At 43.4% G+C, this 23,863-nt stretch overlaps 1 protein-coding gene across 1 annotated transcript in view; it reads left to right on the top strand.

Annotated features, from left to right (window-relative positions):
* The window catches only part of LOC124037472 (anoctamin-9), a 190,882-nt gene that overhangs the window by 140,382 nt on the left and 26,637 nt on the right, over positions 1-23,863 (top strand). Inside the window, exons 3-9 of the mRNA XM_046352210.1 lie at positions 10,893-11,015; positions 14,681-14,817; positions 16,464-16,513; positions 17,199-17,257; positions 20,816-20,895; positions 21,963-22,097; positions 22,254-22,347. Coding sequence (XP_046208166.1) covers positions 10,893-11,015; positions 14,681-14,817; positions 16,464-16,513; positions 17,199-17,257; positions 20,816-20,895; positions 21,963-22,097; positions 22,254-22,347 — 678 coding nt within the window. The remainder of the gene's footprint in view (positions 1-10,892; positions 11,016-14,680; positions 14,818-16,463; positions 16,514-17,198; positions 17,258-20,815; positions 20,896-21,962; positions 22,098-22,253; positions 22,348-23,863) is intronic.

Below are 23,863 nucleotides of genomic sequence, written 5' to 3'. Positions count from 1 at the left end.
CAGTGCATTGCTGGTTGTTTTATATAGTCTATGGACAGTCATACAGTGCATTGCTGGTTGTTTTATATAGTCTATGGACAGTCATACAGTGCATTGCTGGTTGTTTTATATAGTCTATGGACAGTCATACAGTGCATTGCTGGTTGTTTTATATAGTCTATGGACAGTCATACAGTGCATTGCTGGTTGTTTTATATAGTCTATGGACAGTCATACAGTGCATTGCTGGTTGTTTTATATAGTCTATGGACAGTCATACAGTGCATTGCTGGTTGTTTTATATAGTCTATGGACAGTCATACAGTGCATTGCTGGTTGTTTTATATAGTCTATGGACAGTCATACAGTGCATTGCTGGTTGTTTTATATAGTCTATGGACAGTCATACAGTGCATTGCTGGTTGTTTTATATAGTCTATGGACAGTCATACAGTGCATTGCTGGTTGTTTTATATAGTCTATGGACAGTCATACAGTGCATTGCTGGTTGTTTTATATAGTCTATGGACAGTCATACAGTGCATTGCTGGTTGTTTTATATAGTCTATGGACAGTCATACAGTGCATTGCTGGTTGTTTTATATAGTCTATGGACAGTCATACAGTGCATTGCTGGTTGTTTTATATAGTCTATGGACAGTCATACAGTGCATTGCTGGTTGTTTTATATAGTCTATGGACAGTCATACAGTGCATTGCTGGTTGTTTTATATAGTCTATGGACAGTCACCAGTGCATTGCTGGTTGTTTTTATATAGTCTATGGACAGTCATACAGTGCATTGCTGGTTGTTTTATATAGTCTATGGACAGTCATACAGTGCATTGCTGGTTGTTTTTATAGTCTATGGACAGTCATACAGTGCATTGCTGGTTGTTTTGGTTGTTTTATATAGTCTATGGACAGTCATACAGTGCATTGCTGGTTGTTTTATATAGTCTATGGACAGTCATACAGTGCATTGCTGGTTGTTTTATATAGTCTATGGACAGTCATACAGTGCATTGCTGGTTGTTTTATATAGTCTATGGACAGTCATACAGTGCATTGCTGGTTGTTTTATTTAGTCTATGGACAGTCATACAGTGCATTGCTGGTTGTTTATATAGTCTATGGACAGTCATACAGTGCATTGCTGGTTGTTTTATATAGTCTATGGACAGTCATACAGTGCATTGCTGGTTGTTTTATATAGTCTATGGACAGTCATACAGTGCATTGCTGGTTGTTTATTCTATGGAGTCATATGCATTGCTGGTTGTTTATATAGTCTATGGACAGTCATACAGTGCATTGCTGGTTGTTTTATATAGTCTATGGACAGTCATACAGTGCATTGCTGGTTGTTTTATATAGTCTATGGACAGTCATACAGTGCATTGCTGGTTGTTTTATATAGTCTATGGACAGTCATACAGTGCATTGCTGGTTGTTTTATATAGTCTATGATTGCATATAGTCTATGGACAGGACAGTGCATTGCTGGTTGTTTTAGTCATACAGTGCATTGCTGGTTGTTTTATATAGTCTATGGACAGTCATACAGTGCATTGCTGGTTGTTTTATATAGTCTATGGACAGTCATACAGTGCATTGCTGGTTGTTTTATATAGTCTATGGACAGTCATACAGTGCATTGCTGGTTGTTTTATTTAGTCTATGGACAGTCATACAGTGCATTGCTGGTTGTTTTATATAGTCTATGGACAGTCATACAGTGCATTGCTGGTTGTTTTATATAGTCTATGGACAGTCATACAGTGCATTGCTGGTTGTTTTATATAGTCTATGGACAGTCATACAGTGCATTGCTGGTTGTTTTATATAGTCTATGGACAGTCATACAGTGCATTGCTGGTTGTTTTATATAGTCTATGGACAGTCATACAGTGCATTGCTGGTTGTTTTATATAGTCTATGGACAGTCATACAGTGCATTGCTGGTTGTTTTATATAGTCTATGGTCACAGTCATGGACAGTCATACAGCATTGCTGGTTGTTTTATATAGTCTATGGACAGTCATACAGTGCATTGCTGGTTGTTTTATATAGTCTATGGACAGTCATACAGTGCATTGCTGGTTGTTTTATATAGTCTATGGACAGTCATACAGTGCATTGCTGGTTGTTTTATATAGTCTATGGACAGTCATACAGTGCATTGCTGGTTGTTTTATATAGTCTATGGACAGTCATACAGTGCATTGCTGGTTGTTTTATATAGTCTATGGACAGTCATACAGTGCATTGCTGGTTGTTTTATATAGTCTATGGACAGTCATACAGTGCATTGCTGGTTGTTTTATATAGTCTATGGACAGTCATACAGTGCATTGCTGGTTGTTTTATATAGTCTATGGACAGTCATACAGTGCATTGCTGGTTGTTTTATATAGTCTATGGACAGTCATACAGTGCATTGCTGGTTGTTTTATATAGTCTATGGACAGTCATACAGTGCATTGCTGGTTGTTTTATATAGTCTATGGACAGTCATACAGTGCATTGCTGGTTGTTTTATATAGTCTATGGACAGTCATACAGTGCATTGCTGGTTGTTTTATATAGTCTATGGACAGTCATACAGTGCATTGCTGGTTGTTTTATATAGTCTATGGACAGTCATACAGTGCATTTGTTTTATATAGTCTGGACAGTTGTGCATTTGGTTGTTTTATATAGTCTATGGACAGTCATACAGTGCATTGCTGGTTGTTTTATATAGTCTATGGACAGTCATACAGTGCATTGCTGGTTGTTTTATATAGTCTATGGACAGTCATACAGTGCATTGCTGGTTGTTTTATATAGTCTATGGACAGTCATACAGTGCATTGCTGGTTGTTTTATATAGTCTATGGACAGTCATACAGTGCATTGCTGGTTGTTTTATATAGTCTATGGACAGTCATACAGTGCATTGCTGGTTGTTTTATATAGTCTATGGACAGTCATACAGTGCATTGCTGGTTGTTTTATATAGTCTATGGACAGTCATACAGTGCATTGCTGGTTGTTTTATATAGTCTATGGACAGTCATACAGTGCATTGCTGGTTGTTTTATATAGTCTATGGACAGTCATACAGTGCATTGCTGGTTGTTTTATATAGTCTATGGACAGTCATACAGTGCATTGCTGGTTGTTTTATATAGTCTATGGACAGTCATACAGTGCATTGCTGGTTGTTTTATATAGTCTATGGACAGTCATACAGTGCATTGCTGGTTGTTTTATATAGTCTATGGACAGTCATACAGTGCATTGCTGGTTGTTTTATATAGTCTATGGACAGTCATACAGTGCATTGCTGGTTGTTTTATATAGTCTATGGACAGTCATGCATTGCTGGTTGTTTTATATAGTCTATGGACAGTCATACAGTGCATTGCTGGTTGTTTTATATAGTCTATGGACAGTCATACAGTGCATTGCTGGTTGTTTTATATAGTCTATGGACAGTCATACAGTGCATTGCTGGTTGTTTTATATAGTCTATGGACAGTCATACAGTGCATTGCTGGTTGTTTTATATAGTCTATGGACAGTCATACAGTGCATTGCTGGTTGTTTTATATAGTCTATGGACAGTCATACAGTGCATTGCTGGTTGTTTTATATAGTCTATGGACAGTCATACAGTGCATTGCTGGTTGTTTTATATAGTCTATGGACAGTCATACAGTGCATTGCTGGTTGTTTTATATAGTCTATGGACAGTCATACAGTGCATTGCTGGTTGTTTTATATAGTCTATGGACAGTCATACAGTGCATTGCTGGTTGTTTTATATAGTCTATGGACAGTCATACAGTGCATTGCTGGTTGTTTTATATAGTCTATGGACAGTCATACAGTGCATTGCTGGTTGTTTTATATAGTCTATGGACAGTCATACAGTGCATTGCTGGTTGTTTTATATAGTCTATGGACAGTCATACAGTGCATTGCTGGTTGTTTTATATAGTCTATGGACAGTCATACAGTGCATTGCTGGTTGTTTTATATAGTCTATGGACAGTCATACATACAGTGCATTGCTGGTTGTTTTATATAGTCTATTGCTGCTGGTTGTTTTATATAGTCTATGGACAGTCATACAGTGCATTGCTGGTTGTTTTATATAGTCTATGGACAGTCATACAGTGCATTGCTGGTTGTTTTATATAGTCTATGGACAGTCATACAGTGCATTGCTGGTTGTTTTATATAGTCTATGGACAGTCATACAGTGCATTGCTGGTTGTTTTATATAGTCTATGGACAGTCATACAGTGCATTGCTGGTTGTTTTATATAGTCTATGGACAGTCATACAGTGCATTGCTGGTTGTTTTATATAGTCTATGGACAGTCATACAGTGCATTGCTGGTTGTTTTATATAGTCTATGGACAGTCATACAGTGCATTGCTGGTTGTTTTATATAGTCTATGGACAGTCATACAGTGCATTGCTGGTTGTTTTATATAGTCTATGGACAGTCATACAGTGCATTGCTGGTTGTTTTATATAGTCTATGGACAGTCATACAGTGCATTGCTGGTTGTTTTATATAGTCTATGGACAGTCATACAGTGCATTGCTGGTTGTTTTATATAGTCTATGGACAGTCATACAGTGCATTGCTGGTTGTTTTATATAGTCTATGGACAGTCATACAGTGCATTGCTGGTTGTTTTATATAGTCTATGGACAGTCATACAGTGCATTGCTGGTTGTTTTATATAGTCTATGGACAGTCATACAGTGCATTGCTGGTTGTTTTATATAGTCTATGGACAGTCATACAGTGCATTGCTGGTTGTTTTATATAGTCTATGGACAGTCATACAGTGCATTGCTGGTTGTTTTATATAGTCTATGGACAGTCATACAGTGCATTGCTGGTTGTTTTATATAGTCTATGGACAGTCATACAGTGCATTGCTGGTTGTTTTATATAGTCTATGGACAGTCATACAGTGCATTGCTGGTTGTTTTATATAGTCTATGGACAGTCATACAGTGCATTGCTGGTTGTTTTATATAGTCTATGGACAGTCATACAGTGCATTGCTGGTTGTTTTATATAGTCTATGGACAGTCATACAGTGCTGGTTGTTTTATTAGTCTGGTCATGTTTGCTGGTTGTTTTATATAGTCTATGGACAGTCATACAGTGCATTGCTGGTTGTTTTATATAGTCTATGGACAGTCATACAGTGCATTGCTGGTTGTTTTATATAGTCTATGGACAGTCATACAGTGCATTGCTGGTTGTTTTATATAGTCTATGGACAGTCATACAGTGCATTGCTGGTTGTTTTATATAGTCTATGGACAGTCATACAGTGCATTGCTGGTTGTTTTATATAGTCTATGGACAGTCATACAGTGCATTGCTGGTTGTTTTATATAGTCTATGGACAGTCATACAGTGCATTGCTGGTTGTTTTATATAGTCTATGGACAGTCATACAGTGCATTGCTGGTTGTTTTATATAGTCTATGGACAGTCATACAGTGCATTGCTGGTTGTTTTATATAGTCTATGGACAGTCATACAGTGCATTGCTGGTTGTTTTATATAGTCTATGGACAGTCATACAGTGCATTGCTGGTTGTTTTATATAGTCTATGGACAGTCATACAGTGCATTGCTGGTTGTTTTATAGTCTATGGACAGTCATACAGTGCATTGCTGGTTGTTTTATATAGTCACAGTCATACAGTGCATTGCTGGTTGTTTTATATAGTCTATGGACAGTCATACAGTGCATTGCTGGTTGTTTTATATAGTCTATGGACAGTCATACAGTGCATTGCTGGTTGTTTTATATAGTCTATGGACAGTCATACAGTGCATTGCTGGTTGTTTTATATAGTCTATGGACAGTCATACAGTGCATTGCTGGTTGTTTTATATAGTCTATGGACAGTCATACAGTGCATTGCTGGTTGTTTTATATAGTCTATGGACAGTCATACAGTGCATTGCTGGTTGTTTTATATAGTCTATGGACAGTCATACAGTGCATTGCTGGTTGTTTTATATAGTCTATGGACAGTCATACAGTGCATTGCTGGTTGTTTTATATAGTCTATGGACAGTCATACAGTGCATTGCTGGTTGTTTTATATAGTCTACAGTCATACAGACAGTCATACAGTGCATTGCTGGTTGTTTTATATAGTCTATGGACAGTCATACAGTGCATTGCTGGTTGTTTTATATAGTCTATGGACAGTCATACAGTGCATTGCTGGTTGTTTTATATAGTCTATGGACAGTCATACAGTGCATTGCTGGTTGTTTTATATAGTCTATGGACAGTCATACAGTGCATTGCTGGTTGTTTTATATAGTCTATGGACAGTCATACAGTGCATTGCTGGTTGTTTTATATAGTTTGGACAGTCATACAGTGCATTGCTGGTTGTTTTATATAGTCTATGGACAGTCATACAGTGCATTGCTGGTTGTTTTATATAGTCTATGGACAGTCATACAGTGCATTGCTGGTTGTTTTATATAGTCTATGGACAGTCATACAGTGCATTGCTGGTTGTTTTATATAGTCTATGGACAGTCATACAGTGCATTGCTGGTTGTTTTATATAGTCTATGGTGCATTGCTGGTTGTTTTATATAGTCATGGACAGTCACAGTGCATTGCTGGTTGTTTTATATAGTCTATGGACAGTCATACAGTGCATTGCTGGTTGTTTTATATAGTCTATGGACAGTCATACAGTGCATTGCTGGTTGTTTTATATAGTCTATGGACAGTCACACAGTGCATTGCTGGTTGTTTTATATAGTCTATGGACAGTCATACAGTGCATTGCTGGTTGTTTTATATAGTCTATGGACAGTCACACAGTGCATTGCTGGTTGTTTTATATAGTCTATGGACAGTCACACAGTGCATTGCTGGTTGTTTTATATAGTCTATGGACAGTCACACAGTGCATTGCTGGTTGTTTTATATAGTCTATGGACAGTCACACAGTGCATTGCTGGTTGTTTTATATAGTCTATGGACAGTCACACAGTGCATTGCTGGTTGTTTTATATAGTCTATGGACAGTCACACAGTGCATTGCTGGTTGTTTTATATAGGACAGTCACACAGTGCATTGCTGGTTGTTTTACAGGACAGTCACACAGTGCATTGCTGGTTGTTTTATATAGTCTATGGACAGTCACACAGTGCATTGCTGGTTGTTTTATATAGTCTATGGACAGTCACACAGTGCATTGCTGGTTGTTTTATATAGTCTATGGACAGTCACACAGTGCATTGCTGGTTGTTTTATATAGTCACACAGTATGGACAGTCACACAGTGCATTGCTGGACAGTTGTTTTGGTTGTTTTATATAGTCTATGGACAGTCACACAGTGCATTGCTGGTTGTTTTATATAGTCTATGGACAGTCACACAGTGCATTGCTGGTTGTTTTATATAGTCTATGGACAGTCACACAGTGACACAGTCACACAGTGCATTGCTGGTTGTTTTATATAGTCTATGGACAGTCACACAGTGCATTGCTGGTTGTTTTATATAGTCTATGGACAGTCACACAGTGCATTGCTGGTTGTTTTATATAGTCTATGGACAGTCACACAGTGCATTGCTGGTTGTTTTATATAGTCTATGGACAGTCACACAGTGCATTGCTGGTTGTTTTATATAGTCTATGGACAGTCACACAGTGCATTGCTGGTTGTTTTATATAGTCTATGGACAGTCACACAGTGCATTGCTGGTTGTTTTATATAGTCTATGGACAGTCACACAGTGCATTGCTGGTTGTTTTATATAGTCTATGGACAGTCACACAGTGCATTGCTGGTTGTTTTATATAGTCTATGGACAGTCACACAGTGCATTGCTGGTTGTTTTATATAGTCTATGGACAGTCACACAGTGCATTGCTGGTTGTTTTATATAGTCTATGGACAGTCACACAGTGCATTGCTGGTTGTTTTATATAGTCTATGGACAGTCACACAGTGCATTGCTGGTTGTTTTATATAGTCTATGGACAGTCATCACAGTGCATTGCTGGTTGTTTTATATAGTCTATGGACAGTCACACAGTGCATTGCTGGTTGTTTTATATAGTCTATGGACAGTCACACAGTGCATTGCTGGTTGTTTTATATAGTCTATGGACAGTCATACAGTGCTGGTTGTTTTATATAGTCTATGGACAGTCACACAGTGCATTGCTGGTTGTTTTATATAGTCTATGGACAGTCACACAGTGCATTGCTGGTTGTTTTATATAGTCTATGGACAGTCACACAGTGCATTGCTGGTTGTTTTATATAGTCTATGGACAGTCACACAGTGCATTGCTGGTTGTTTTATATAGTCTATGGACAGTCACACAGTGCATTGCTGGTTGTTTTATATAGTCTATGGACAGTCACACAGTGCATTGCTGGTTGTTTTATATAGTCTATGGACAGTCACACAGTGCTGGTTGTTTTATATAGTCTATGGACAGTCACACAGTGTTTTGGTTGTTTTATATAGTCTATGGACAGTCACACAGTGCATTGCTGGTTGTTTTATATAGTCTATGGACAGTCACACAGTGCATTGCTGGTTGTTTTATATAGTCTATGGACAGTCACACAGTGCATTGCTGGTTGTTTTATATAGTCTATGGACAGTCACACAGTGCATTGCTGGTTGTTTTATATAGTCTATGGACAGTCACACAGTGCATTGCTGGTTGTTTTATATAGTCTATGGACAGTCACACAGTGCATTGCTGGTTGTTTTATATAGTCTATGGACAGTCACACAGTGCATTGCTGGTTGTTTTATATAGTCTATGGACAGTCACACAGTGCATTGCTGGTTGTTTTATATAGTCTATGGACAGTCACACAGTGCATTGCTGGTTGTTTTATATAGTCTATGGACAGTCATACAGTGCATTGCTGGTTGTTTTATATAGTCTATGGACAGTCATACAGTGCATTGCTGGTTATTTTATATAGTCTATGGACAGTCATACAGTGCATTGCTGGTTGTTTTATATAGTCTATGGACAGTCATACAGTGCATTGCTGGTTGTTTTATATAGTCTATGGACAGTCATACAGGTGCATTCGTAAAGTATTCAGACCACTTCACTTTTTTCACATTTTGTTACGTTACAGACAAAAATGAAAAAAAAAAAGATTCCTCATCAATCTATACACAATACCCCATAATGACATCACAATACCCCATAATGACATCACAATACCCCATAATGACATCACAATTCACCATAATGACATCACAATACCCCATAATGACATCACAATACCCCATAATGACATCACAATACCCCATAATGACATCACAATACCCCATAATGACATCACAATTCACCATAATGACATCACAATTCACCATAATGACATCACAATACCCCATAATGACATCACAATACCCCATAATGACATCACAATACCCCATAATGACAAAGCAAAAACAAGTTTTCTATAAATTTTAGCAAATGTATTAAGAACAAAAAAAATTGAAATATTACATTTACATAAGTATTCAGACCCTTTACTCAGTACTTTATTGAAGCACCTTTGGCAGCGATTACAGCCTCCAGTCTTCTTGGGTATGATGCTACAAGCTTGGCGCTCCTATCAAGGATCTCTTTGTACTTTGCTCCGTTCATCTTTCCCTCGATTTCTGATTGGTCTCCCAGTCCCTGCTGCTGAAAAACATCCCCACAGAATGATGCTGCTACCGCCATGCTTCAACATAGGGATGGTGCCAGGTTTCCTTCAGATGTGACGCTTGGCATTCAGGCCAAAGAGTTCAATCTTGGTTTCATCAGACCAGAGGATCTTGTTTCTCATGGTTTGAGAGTCCTTTAGGTGCCTTTTGACAAACTCCAAGCAAGCTGTCATGCCTTTTACTGAGGAGTGGCTTCCGTCTTTCCGCTCTATCATAAAGGCCTGATTGGTGGAGAGCTGCAGAGATGGTTGTCCTTCTGGAAGGTTCTCCCATCTCCATAGAAGAACTCTGGAGCACTCCACAGAGTGACCATCTAGTTCTTGGTCACCTCCCTGACCAAGGCCCTTCTCCCCTGATTGCTCAGTTTGGCCGGGTGGCCAGCTCTAGGAAGAGTCTTGGTGTTTCCAAACTTCTTCCATTTTAGAATGATGGAGACCACTGTGTTCTCGGGGACCTTCAATGCTGCAGACATTTCTTGGTTCCCTTCCCCAGATCTGTGCCTCGTCACAATCCTGTCTCGGAGCTCTAAGGACAATTCCTCCAACCTCATGGCTTGTTTTTTGCTCTGACCTGCTCTGTCAACTGTAGGACCTTATATAGACAGGTGTGTTTCCAAATCATGTCCAATCAATTGAATTTACCACAGGTGGACTCCAATCAAGTTGTAGAAACATCTCAAGGATGATCAATGGAAACAGGATGCACCTGAACTCAATTTCGAGTCTCATAGCAAACGGTCTGAATACTTATGTAAATAAGGGATTTCTGTTTTATTTATTTTGAATAGATTTGCTGAAAAAACAGTTTTTGCTTTGTCATCATTGGATATTGCGTGTAGTTTGATGAGGATGATTATTATTTTTCTAAATAAATTTTTTGAATAAGGCTGTAATGTAATAAAATGTGGGGAAAGGGGTCTGAATACTGATGTATCCCAGAGCATTCTGGGATACAACAGTTACTGTATGTAACCATCATGTCATAGATTTATTTTCGTCTTTATGTTCAGTATTGGATCCATCAAATCACTCAAGTCTACACTATCTTGTTAATCTTTCCTCCTCAGCATACTCAACTAGCATGCGACTATGTTTCTCTCTCTCTCTCTGTGTGTTTTGTGTGTGTGGTTCATCTTTCCTCCTCAGCATACTCCACTGTCATACGACTATGTCCTGGTCGCTAAGACAGTGGATGATCCGGAGAAAGATACCTTCAAGATGCAAGAGGCCTTTATCGAGAAACTAAAGATGAAGAACTTGAAGATAACAGTGAGTTATATTACCAGTTTAACAATCTGTAGAGTTAGGTTGTTCTTAAGCCGAGGCTAGTTTATCGTCCTTGTTGTTGTTCTTGTAAAATACATATTATCTTTAGAAGAGTTTTTAAAACCAAATTGAAGTATAATCATGTCTGTGTGGGTTTAAACTAAAATGAGTTTACCTGCTCATTATTTCCTAGTCGATTATCTTAGCTTTGTTATAAGACATTATAAAGGCTCAAGCCTCTATTTTAACAAACTTAACACAATGATAATCTAAGGCTCAGGCCTCTATTTTAACAAACCTAATGCAATGATAATCTAAGGCTCAGGCCTCTATTTTAACAAACCTAATGCAATGATAATCTAAGGCTCAGGCCTCTATTTTAACAAACCTAATGCAATGATAATCTAAGGCTCAGGCCTCTATTTTAACAAACCTAACGCAATGATAATCTAAGGCTCAGGCCTCTATTTTAACAAACCTAATGCAATGATAATCTAAGGCTCAGGCCTCTATTTTAACAAACCTGACTCAATAATAATCTAAGGCTCAAGCCTCTATTTTAACAAACCTGACTCAATGATAATCTAAGGCTCAAGCCTCTATTTTAACAAACCTGACTCAATGATAATCTAAGGCTCAAGCCTCTATTTTAACAAACCTGACTCAATGATAATCTAAGGCTCAGGCCTCTATTTTAACAAACCTGACTCAATGATAATCTAAGGCTCAAGCCTCTATTTTAACAAACCTGACTCAATGATAATCTAAGGCTCAAGCCTCTATTTTAACAAACCTAATGCAATGATAATCTAAGGCTCAGGCCTCTATTTTAACAAACCTGACTCAATGATAATCTAAGGCTCAAGCCTCTATTTTAACAAACCTAATGCAATGATAATCTAAGGCTCAAGCCTCTATTTTAACAAACCTGACTCAATGATAATCTAAGGCTCAGGCCTCTATTTTAACAAACCTAACTCCGTGATAATCTAAGCACAGGCGGTAGCGCTATAGGTTCAGGTGTGTGTCAGAAATATTTTTGCTATTTTTTATTATCACAATTATCAAAGCACTTGCTGGCGTCGGCGCGAAAGGGCTTTGTTTTGATGGGGGGGGGGGGTTGTGGGTGTGTCGAGGCTTGGTCCTCACACTGGCCAATCAGAACGTGCTCCTTGGGGAAATATGTGGTTGCTTCAAGTTGTGTATTTAATGTCTTTTATGTTTGGCCTTGGAATCAACTCCAGTTCCAACGTTTGTCCGTTATAGTTTATTAAATGGCTTTACAGAAACAAAATAACTAAATGTAGACCTATCTTTGCTAAATACGTTAACTTGAATCCATTTTGCAGTAGTAATTGTAATTGCATGGCCTCAATAACTTTCACACTGATAAAAGGGGCTAGGCCTACTGCAAATTGCATTATGGTTGAGCATGGACGAGCCAAACATTGTCAATAACCAAGATTAAATTAATTATTGATAAAGTCTAAAAATATATATTTTTTAATTCTAAACAAAACGAAACAAAAACTTGTTTTAAATAAGCAATGTCACACTTACAGGCACCACGATTTATTTCCATGGACACATAACATTTAAACTATGGAGGGTTTTTACACACATCCAAACTTTTTTCACAGTAGCTGGACAGAGATCCAGTATAAAGTGAAAGGGAGAATGTCCACTCACCGTTCTACTGGTTTATGAACATAATAGGGACCATTTTACAGATCAGAAAAAAGATGCATTGCAATGCAGCCCACAGACGTAACCATAAAACCCAGAAGGTGAATCATTCTACTAAGATTGCTTTGTATTTTCCTTTAGTTTTATTACAACCAATCAATTCAACAAGAATAAAATACCATGTCAAAAGTAATTATCTCATAAAATCGGCAGAATACATTTTTAAAAAGACACACATTGCTGTTGAACCATCCTTCGTTATCGTAGGCCCAAGGAAGGGTTTTGAACATATGAAACTGAAAACAAGCAATTGTTACAGAGAACTTCTGAGTACGAGGTATTCACCGGTATTCACCGAGGTATTCACCGAGGTTTTCACCGGTATTCACCGAGGTATTCACCGATGTTTTCACCGGTATTCACCGAGGTATTCACCGAGGTATTCACCGAGGTATTCACCGAGGTTTTCACCGGTATTCACCGAGGTATTCACCGAGGTATTCACCGAGGTTTTCACCGGTATTCACCGAGGTATTCACCGAGGTATTCACCGAGGTATTCACCGATGTTTTCACCGATGTTTTCACCGGTATTCACCGAGGTATTCACCGGTATTCACCGAGGTTTTCACCGGTATTCACCGGTATTCACCGAGGTATTCACCGGTATTCACCGAGGTATTCACCGGTATTCACCGAGGTATTCACCGAGGTATTCACCGGTATTCACCGAGGTATTCACCGGTATTCACCGAGGTATTCACCGGTATTCACCGAGGTATTCACCGAGGTATTCACCGAGGTATTCACCGAGGTATTCACCGGTATTCACCGAGGTATTCACCGGTATTCACCGAGGTATTCACCGGGTATTCACCACCGAGGTATTCACCGAGGTCTTCACCGATGTTTTCACCGAGGTATTCACCGAGGTTTTCACCGGTATTCACCGAGGTATTCACCGAGGTATTCACTGAGGTTTTCACCGGTATTCACCGAGGTATTCACCGAGGTTTTCACCGAGGTTTTCACCGAGGTATTCACCGAGGTATTCACCGAGGTTTTCACCGAGGTATTCACCGGTATTCACCGAGGTATTCACCGAGGTTTTCACCGGTATTCACCGAGGTATTCACCGAGGTTTTCACCGAGGTATTCACCGAGGTATTCACCGAGGTATTCACCGAGATTAAGTGGCCTTGATTCTAAATAAATCACAGACAGTGTCACCAACAAACACCCCACACCATAACACCTCCTCCTCCATGCTTCACGATGGGAACCACACATGCGGAGATTGTCCGTCCACCTACTCTGCGTCTCACAAAGACATGGCGGTTGACCAAAGGACAGATTTCCACCAGTCTAATTTCCATTGCTCGTGTTTCTTGGCCCAAGCAAGTCTCTTCTTCTTATTGGTGTCCTTTAGTAGTGGTTTCTTTGCAGCAATTTGACCATGAAGGCCTGATTCACACAGTCTCCTCTGGACAGTTGATGTTGAGATGTCTCAGCAACTTGAACTCTGTGAGGCATTTATTTGGGCTGCCATCTGAGGTGCAGTTACTTGCCGTTATCTGCAGCAGTGGTAACTCTGGGTCTTCTGTATACCAACCCTACCTTGTCACAACACAACTGATTGGCCAAACACATTAAAGAAGGAAATATATTCCACAAATGAACTTCTAACAAGGCACACCTGTTAATGTAAATGCATTCCAGGTGACTACCTCATGAAGCTAGTTGAGAGAATGCCAAGAGTGTGCAAAGCTGTCATCAAGGCAAAGGGTGGCTACTTTGAAGAATCTCAAATATACATTTTCTTTAACACTTTTTTGGTTACTACATGATTCCATATGTGTTATTTCATAGTGTTGATGTCTTCACTATTATTCTACAATGTAGAAAAATAGTCAAAATAAAGATAAACCCTTGGATGAGTAGGTGTGTCCAAATCTTTTGACTGGTACTGTATTTCTGTGTTAGAAAATTATAGACGACACTGTTGTCTTCTACGGTATCCAAGCTCCAAATGAAGTGTTTGAGAAGTACAGGTATCTACTGAAGGTGTCTGATGCCTGCAACTGGAGTGAACAACAGGGAAGTGTCCCTCTTTCCACCAGGTAAGTTATGCACACACACGCATGCAGAGAGACACACACACGCATGCAGAGAGACACACACACACACGCATGCAGAGAGACACACACGCATGCAGAGAGACACACACACGCATGCAGAGAGACACACACACGCATGCAGAGAGACACACACACGCATGCAGAGAGACACACACACGCATGCAGAGAGACACACACACACGCATGCAGAGACACACACACACGCATGCAGAGAGACACACACACGCATGCAGAGAGACACACACACGCATGCAGAGAGACACACACACGCATGCAGAGAGACACACACACGCATGCAGAGAAACACACACACGCATGCAGAGAGACACACACACACGCATGCAGAGAGACACACACACGCATGCAGAGAGACACACACACGCATGCAGAGAGACACACACACACGCATGCAGAGAGACACACACACGCATGCAGAGAGACACACACACACACGCATGCAGAGAGACACACACACGCATGCAGAGAGACACACACACGCATGCAGAGAGACACACACACGCATGCAGAGAGACACACACACGCATGCAGAGAGACACACACACGCATGCAGAGAAACACACGCATGCAGAGAGACACACACACGCATGCAGAGAGACACACACACGCATGCAGAGAGACACACACACGCATGCAGAGAGACACACACACGCATGCAGAGAGACACACACACACGCATGCAGAGAGACACACACACGCATGCAGAGAGACACACACACGCACGCATGCAGAGAGACACACACACGCATGCATGCAGAGAGACACACACACGCATGCAGAGAGACACACACGCATGCAGAGAGACACACACACGCATGCAGAGAGACACACACACGCATGCAGAGAGACACACACACGCATGCAGAGAGACACACACACGCATGCAGAGAGACACACACACGCATGCAGAGAGACACTCACACGCATGCAGAGAGACACACACACGCATGCAGAGAGACACACACACGCATGCAGAGAGACACACACACGCATGCAGAGAGACACACACACACGCATGCAGAGAGACACACACACGCATGCAGAGAGACACACACGCATGCAGAGAGACACACACACGCATGCAGAGAGACACACACGCATGCAGAGAGACACACACACGCATGCAGAGAGACACACACACGCATGCAGAGAGACACACACACGCATGCAGAGAGACACACACACGCATGCAGAGAGACACACACACGCATGCAGAGAGACACACATACGCATGCAGAGAGACACTCACACGCATGCAGAGAGACACTCACACGCATGCAGAGAGACACACACACGCATGCAGAGAGACACACACACGCATGCAGAGAGACACACACACGCATGCAGAGAGACACACACACGCATGCAGAGAGACACACACACGCATGCAGAGAGACACACACACGCATGCAGAGAGACACACACACGCATGCAGAGAGACACACACACGCATGCAGAGACACACACACACGCATGCAGAGAGACACACACACACTCGCACGATCTGATGACTCAACATATTAGCATGACAAACATATTAACTTCTTAAAAGGAATCATAAACAGATACTTAGTCTTGTCAGCCATGTTAAAATGTCATCTTTATTTCAGGATCCGCATTGTTCACTTTATCCTGAGTCATGTCTTCCTGAATACAGGAGGTGAGTAGTGCTCTGCCCTCACCCCCACGCCAGTCCTCCCTCTCTCTGCCCTCACCCACGCCAGTCCTCCCTCTCTCTGCCCTCACCCACGCCAGTCCTCTCTCTGCCCTCACCCACGCCAGTCCTCTCTCTGCCCTCACCCCCACACCAGTCCTCTCTCTGCCCTCACCCACGCCAGTCCTCCCTCTCTCTGCCCTCAACCCACGCCAGTTCTCCCTCTCTCTGCCCTCACCCATACGCCAGTCCTCCATCTCTCTGCCCTCACCCACCTCAGTCCTCCCTCTCTCTGCCCTCACCCACGCCAGTCCTCTCTCTCTGCCCTCACCCACCTCAGTCCCCCCTCTCTCTGCCCTCACCCCCACGCCAGTCCTCCCTCTCTCTGCCCTCACCCACGCCAGTCCTCCCTCTCTCTGCCCTCACCCCCACGCCAGTCCTCCCTCTCTCTGCCCTCACCCACGCCAGTCCTCCCTCCCTCCCTCTCTCTCTCTCTCTTTCTCTCTCTCTCTCTCGCTCTCTTTCTCGCACTCTCTCTTTCTCTTTCTTGCTCTCTCTCTTTCTCTTTCTTGTTCTCTCTCCCTCTCGCTGTCTCTCTCTCTGTCTTTATTTATCTTTCTCTCTCTTTCTCACACACACACACACACTGGACCTCTGCTAATGTTCTCTCCTCATCTGTCCAATCTTACAGAGAACCTGTTTGAACTCTTGAAGAAGAAAGTGTTTGAAGCAAAGTTCTGCCTGCATGAGGTAAAGACAGTAGTCTGCTGCTCTGGTCAAAAGTAGTGCACTATGTAGGGAATATGGTGTAATTTGGGACAAATCCCTATGTCTCAGTGGTGTGTGTGGCTCTCTTCCTGATTTTTGACTTATCTTCTCTGCTGAACAGCATGGTTTAGGTAGGCAGTAGATACCCCCATGAGGAAGTGGAGTCATGTAGTGGCCCATAGATAGAAAAGTAGCTGGCTTTCTGCAAAGATGTTGTGCCCTACATCCTATTCCCTGTACCATGTACCCTACATCCTATACCGTGTACCCTACACCCTATATAGGTGGATCTCGTCAAAAGTAGTGGACTGTTTAAGGAATAGTCACTACCCACAGCACACTACCCACAGCACACTACCCACTGGACACTACCCACTATACACTACCCACAGCACATTACCCACAGCACACTACCCACTACCCACTGCCCACTAGACACTACCCACTAGACACTACCCACTAGACACTACCCACTAGACACTACCCACTAGACACTGCCCACTAGACACTGCCCACTAGACACTACCCACTACACACTACCCACTAGACACTAGACACTACCCACTAGACACTGCCCACTACACACTACCCACTAGACACTAGACACTACCCACTAGACACTACCCACTAGACACTAGACACTACCCACTAGACACTACCCACTAGACACTACCCACTAGACACTACCCACTAGACACTGCCCACTAGACACTGCCCACTAGACACTGCCCACTAGACACTACCCACTAGACACTACCCACTACACACTGCCCACTAGACACTACCCACTAGACACTACCCACTAGACACTACCCACTAGACACTGCCCACTAGACACTACCCACTAGACACTACCCACTACACACTACCCACTGCCCACTAGACACTACCCACTAGACACTACCCACTAGATACTACCCACTACACACTAGACACTACCCACTAGACACTACCCACTAGACACTACCCACTAGACACTACCCACTAGACACTACCCACTAGACACTACCCACTAGACACTACCCACTACACACTGCCCACTAGACACTACCCACTAGAAACTACCCACTAGACACTACCCACTAGACACTACCCACTAGACACTGCCCACTACATACTACCCACTAGACACTACCCACTAGACACTACCCACTAGACACTACCCACTACACACTACCCACTGCCCACTAGACACTACCCACTAGACACTACCCACTAGACACTGCCCACTAGACACTACCCACTAGACACTACCCACTAGACACTGCACACTGCCCACTAGACACTACCCACTAGACACTGCCCACTAGACACTGCCCACTACCCACTGCCCACTAGACACTACCCACTACACACTGCCCACTAGACACTGCCCACTACCCACTAGACACTACCCACTAGACACTGCCCACTAGACACTACCCACTAGACACTACCCACTAGACACTGCACACTGCCCACTAGACACTACCCACTAGACACTGCCCACTAGACACTGCCCACTACCCACTGCCCACTAGACACTACCCACTACACACTGCCCACTAGACACTGCCCACTACCCACAAGACACTAACCACTACACACTACTCACTACCCACTAGACACTGCCCACTAGACACTAACCACTACACACTACACACTACCCACTACACACTACTCACTGCCCACTAGACACTACCCACTACACACTACCCACTACACACTACCCACTGCCCACTAGACACTACCCACTACACACTACCCACTGCCCACTAGACACTACACACTACCCACTACACACTACTCACTGCCCACTAGACACTACCCACTACACACTACCCACTACACACTACCCACTGCCCACTAGACACTACCCACTACACACTACTCACTACCCACTATCCACTACACACTACATACTACCCACTACACACTACTCACTGCCCACTAGACACTACCCACTACACACTACCCACTACACACTAGACACTACCCACTATCCACTACACACTACACACTACCCACTACACACTACTCACTGCCCACTAGACACTACCCACTACACACTACCCACTACACACTACCCACTGCCCACTAGACACTACCCACTAGACACTGCCCACTAGACACTACCCACTAGACACTGCCCACTAGACACTACCCACTAGACACTACCCACTAGACACTGCCCACTACACACTACCCACTACACACTACCCACTACACACTACCCACTACCCACTAGACACTACCCACTAGACACTGCCCACTACACACTACCCACTACACACTACCCACTACACACTACCCACTGCCCACTAGACACTACCCACTAGACACTACCCACTACACACTACCCACTGCCCACTAGATACTACCCACTACACACTACCCACTGCCCACTATCCACTACCCACTACCCACTAGACACTGCCCACTAGACACTGCCCACTAGACACTACCCACTACACACTGCCCACTAGACACTACCCACTAGACACTACCCACTAGACACTGCCCACTAGACACTACCCACTAGACACTACCCACTACACACTGCCCACTAGACACTACCCACTACACAATACCCACTACACACTGCCCACTAGACACTACCCACTAGACACTACCCACTAGAGACTACCCACTACACACTGCCCACTACACACTGCCCACTAGACACTGACCACTACACACTACCCACTACACACTGCCCACCACACACTGCCCACTAGACACTGCACACTACCCACTACACACTGCCCACTACACACTGCCCACTAGACACTGCACACTACCCACTAGACACTACCCACTAGACACTACCCACTAACCACTACACACTACCCACTACACACTACACACTGCCCACTAGACACTACCCACTAGACACTACCCACTGCCCACTATCCACTACCCACTAGACACTACCCACTAGACACTACCCACTACACACTGCCCACTAGACACTACCCACTACACACTACTACTGATGGAAAATAAGTTTCTGTGTCAAAGGTATGTGAATGAATGGCTGCCATAAAGACTCTAAAGGTCGAAGCGATATCATTGTTTTCCTCTGTTTCTCTGCGTACTGAGAGACTACTGAGACACCCTCCAAATTAAAACATAGTATTTATTCACTGTCTGAGGAGGACACCTCTGTTCTTGTTAACTGACATTTACACACACACACACACACACACACACACACACACACACACACACACACACACACACACACACACACACACACACACACACACACACACACACACACACACACACACACACACACACACACACACACACACTGAGTATCTGTTTGTCCATGTGATGATTCATTTTTGAAAATGTCAAAACATTTGTTATGCTAATACATTGAGTCGTGTGTGTGTGTGTTGTGTGTGTGTGTGTGTGTGTGTGTGTGTGTGTGTGTGTGTGTGTGTGTATGCGCGTGCATGTGTGTGTGTGTATGCGCGCATGTGTGTGTGTATGCATGTGTGTGTGTGTGTATTTGAATGATTATTGTCCCTGACGTTGTGCTCGTGCTTTCAGAGAAAAACTCAGAAGGAACTGAGGAAAAGTTGGGCCAGATGGACTGCCTGTTTCCGGGGACAACCAATCAATGATGTCAGGTTAGTTAGGCCTGTTTCCGGGGACAACCAATCAATGATGTCAGGTTAGTTAGGCCTGTTTCCGGGGACAACCAATCAATGATGTCAGGTTAGTTAGGTCTGTCTCCAGGGCCAACCCATCAGTGATGATAGATTAGTTAGGTCTGTCTCCAGGGCCAACCCATCAGTGATGATAGATTAGTTAGGTCTGTCTCCAGGGCCAACCCATCAGTGATGATAGATTAGTTAGGTATGTCTCCAGGGCCAACCCATCAGTGATGATAGATTAGTTAGGTCTGTCTCCAGGGCCAACCCATCAGTGATGATAGATTAGTTAGGTCTGTCTCCAGGGCCAACCCATCAGTAATGATAGATTAGTTAGGTCTGTCTCCAGGGCCAACCCATCAGTGATGATAGATTAGTTAGGTCTGTCTCCAGGGCCAACCCATCAGTGATGATAGATTAGTTAGGTCTGTCTCCAGGGCCAACCCATCAGTGATGATAGATTAGTTAGGTCTGTCTCCAGGGCCAACCCATCAGTGATGATAGATTAGTTAGGTCTGTCTCCAGGGCCAACACATCAGTGATGATAGATTAGTTAGGTCTGTCTCCAGGGCCAACCCATCAGTGATGTCAGGTTAGTTAGGTCTGTCTCCAGGGCCAACCCATCAGTGATGATAGATTAGTTAGGTCTGTCTCCAGGGCCAACCCATCAGTGATGTTATACTTTCCGAATGCACTGTATGCCCCTTTACCTGGACCTGTGTTTTTAGAGAAACAACGTTCTATTCAAGGCTTTATGACTTCAATCGTGTTGCATGTGTCACTCAGGAACAACACCTGTCTGTCTTTATCTTGTCACCTGTCTGTCTTTATCTTGTCACCTGTCTGTCTTTATCTTGTCACCTGTCTGTCTTTATCTTGTCACCTGTCTGTCTTTATCTTGTCACCTGTCTGTCTTTATCTTGTCACCTGTCTGTCTTTATCTTGTCACCTGTCTGTCTTTATCTTGTCACCTGTCTGTCTTCACCTTGTCACCTGTCTGTCTATATCTTGACACCTGTCTGTGTTTATCTTGTCCCTGTCAGGAACTACTTTGGAGAGAAGGTGGCCCTATATTACCTCTGGCTGGGCTGGTACACGCTTCTGTTGCTCCCTGCAGCTCTGCTAGGGGTCATTGTCTTCCTCTACGCGCTGGCTTTCTACAAGACCTCGCCACTTATGTGAGTGTGTGTGTGTGGACTGTGTGTGTGTGTGTGTGGACTGTGTGTGTGTGTGTGTGGACTGCGTGTGTGTGTGTGTGTGTGTGTGTGTGGACTGTGTGTGTAATATTACGATGTAATAACCCTCCACCTGGTTAATAATGTTTTTTCTTGTAGAAAGGAGGTGTGTGAGTCGAACACGATCATGTGTCCTCTGTGTGACAAGAGATGCAAAGTGTGGCTACTCAGCGATACCTGCCTTTACGCCAAGGTAGGCACTCACGCACTCACTCACTCACGCACTCACTCACTCATTCATGTGCTCACTCACGCACTCACGCGCTCAATCACTCACTCACTCACTCACTCACTCACTCACTCACTCGCTCACGCGCTCACTCACTCACGCACTCACTCACTCACTCACTCACTCACTCACTCACTCACTCACTCACTCACTCACTCACTCACTCACTCACTCACTCACTCACTCACTCATGCGCTCACTTACTCACTCACTCATGCGCTCACTCACTCACTCACTCACTCACTCACTCACTCACTCACTCACTCACTCACTCACTCACTCACTCACGCTCATGCGCTCACTCACTCACTCACTCACTCACTCACTCACTCACTCACTCACTCATGCGCTCATGCGCTCACCCACTCACTCACTCACGCACTCACTCACACACTCACTCACTCATTAGTAAAAAATATATATTTTCTTCGAAAAACAATACAACTCGACAAGTATCAATACAAATCATTTGCCTCCAGAACAGCCTGAATTGTTCAGCGTATGGATTATACATTTTTTTGGAGGGGTGGAAGGGGTGCAATGTTTCCTGAATTTAGTGATATTCAATTGGTAGTTATGATCTTGTCTCAACACTGCGAAGGTTGATACATGTGTCCTCCGAAACACGCCCCGCCCCGCCGTGCTGCTTCTTAACACACTGCTCGCTTAACGCCGAAGCCAGCTGCACTGATGTGTCGCAGGAAACACCATTGGACTGACAACAGACGTCAGCTTGCAGGCGCCCAGCCCGCCACTAGGAGTCGCTAGATCCAAGGGAACCCTCCCCTAACCCAGACGACGCTGGGCAAATTGTGCCTTGCCCCTGGGGAACCCGGTCATATCCGTCTGTGACACAGCCTGGAATCGAACCCCAGTCTGTAGTGGAGCCTCAGCACTGTAATGCAGTGGCGTAGACTGCTGACACACTCGGGAGCCTTCACAGCATGGATTCTACACGGCGTCAGGAACGTTCCACAGGGATGTTGGTTCGTGCTGACCCACTCGGGAGCCTTCACAGCATGGATTCTACACGGCGTCAGGAACGTTCCACAGGGATGTTGGTTCTTGCTGACCCACTTGGGAGCCTTCACAGCATGGATTCTACATGGCGTCGGGAACGTTCCACAGGGATGTTGGTTCTTGCTGACCCACTCGGGAGCCTTCACAGCATGGATTCTACACGGCGTCGGGAACGTCCCACAGGGATGCTGGTTCGTGCTGACCCACTCGGGAGCCTTCACAGCATGGATTCTACACGGCGTCAGGAACGTTCCACAGGGATGCTGGTTTGTGCTGACCCACTCGGGAGCCTTCACAGCATGGATTCTACACGGCGTCAGGAACGTTCCACAGGGATGTTGATTCGTGCTGACGCGATGGCATCACACATTTGCTGCAGATTGGACCGTGGTACAGTCACGCTGCCAACAGCTCGTTCCATCTCATACCAATGATACTCTATTGGGTTTGGTCAGCAACA

Source organism: Oncorhynchus gorbuscha, linkage group LG06 (assembly GCF_021184085.1).
Source record: "Oncorhynchus gorbuscha isolate QuinsamMale2020 ecotype Even-year linkage group LG06, OgorEven_v1.0, whole genome shotgun sequence".
Taxonomy (NCBI): domain Eukaryota; kingdom Metazoa; phylum Chordata; class Actinopteri; order Salmoniformes; family Salmonidae; genus Oncorhynchus; species Oncorhynchus gorbuscha.
Note: the sequence above shows the minus strand (reverse complement) of the source record. Positions and strands in the feature narration are given on the sequence as shown.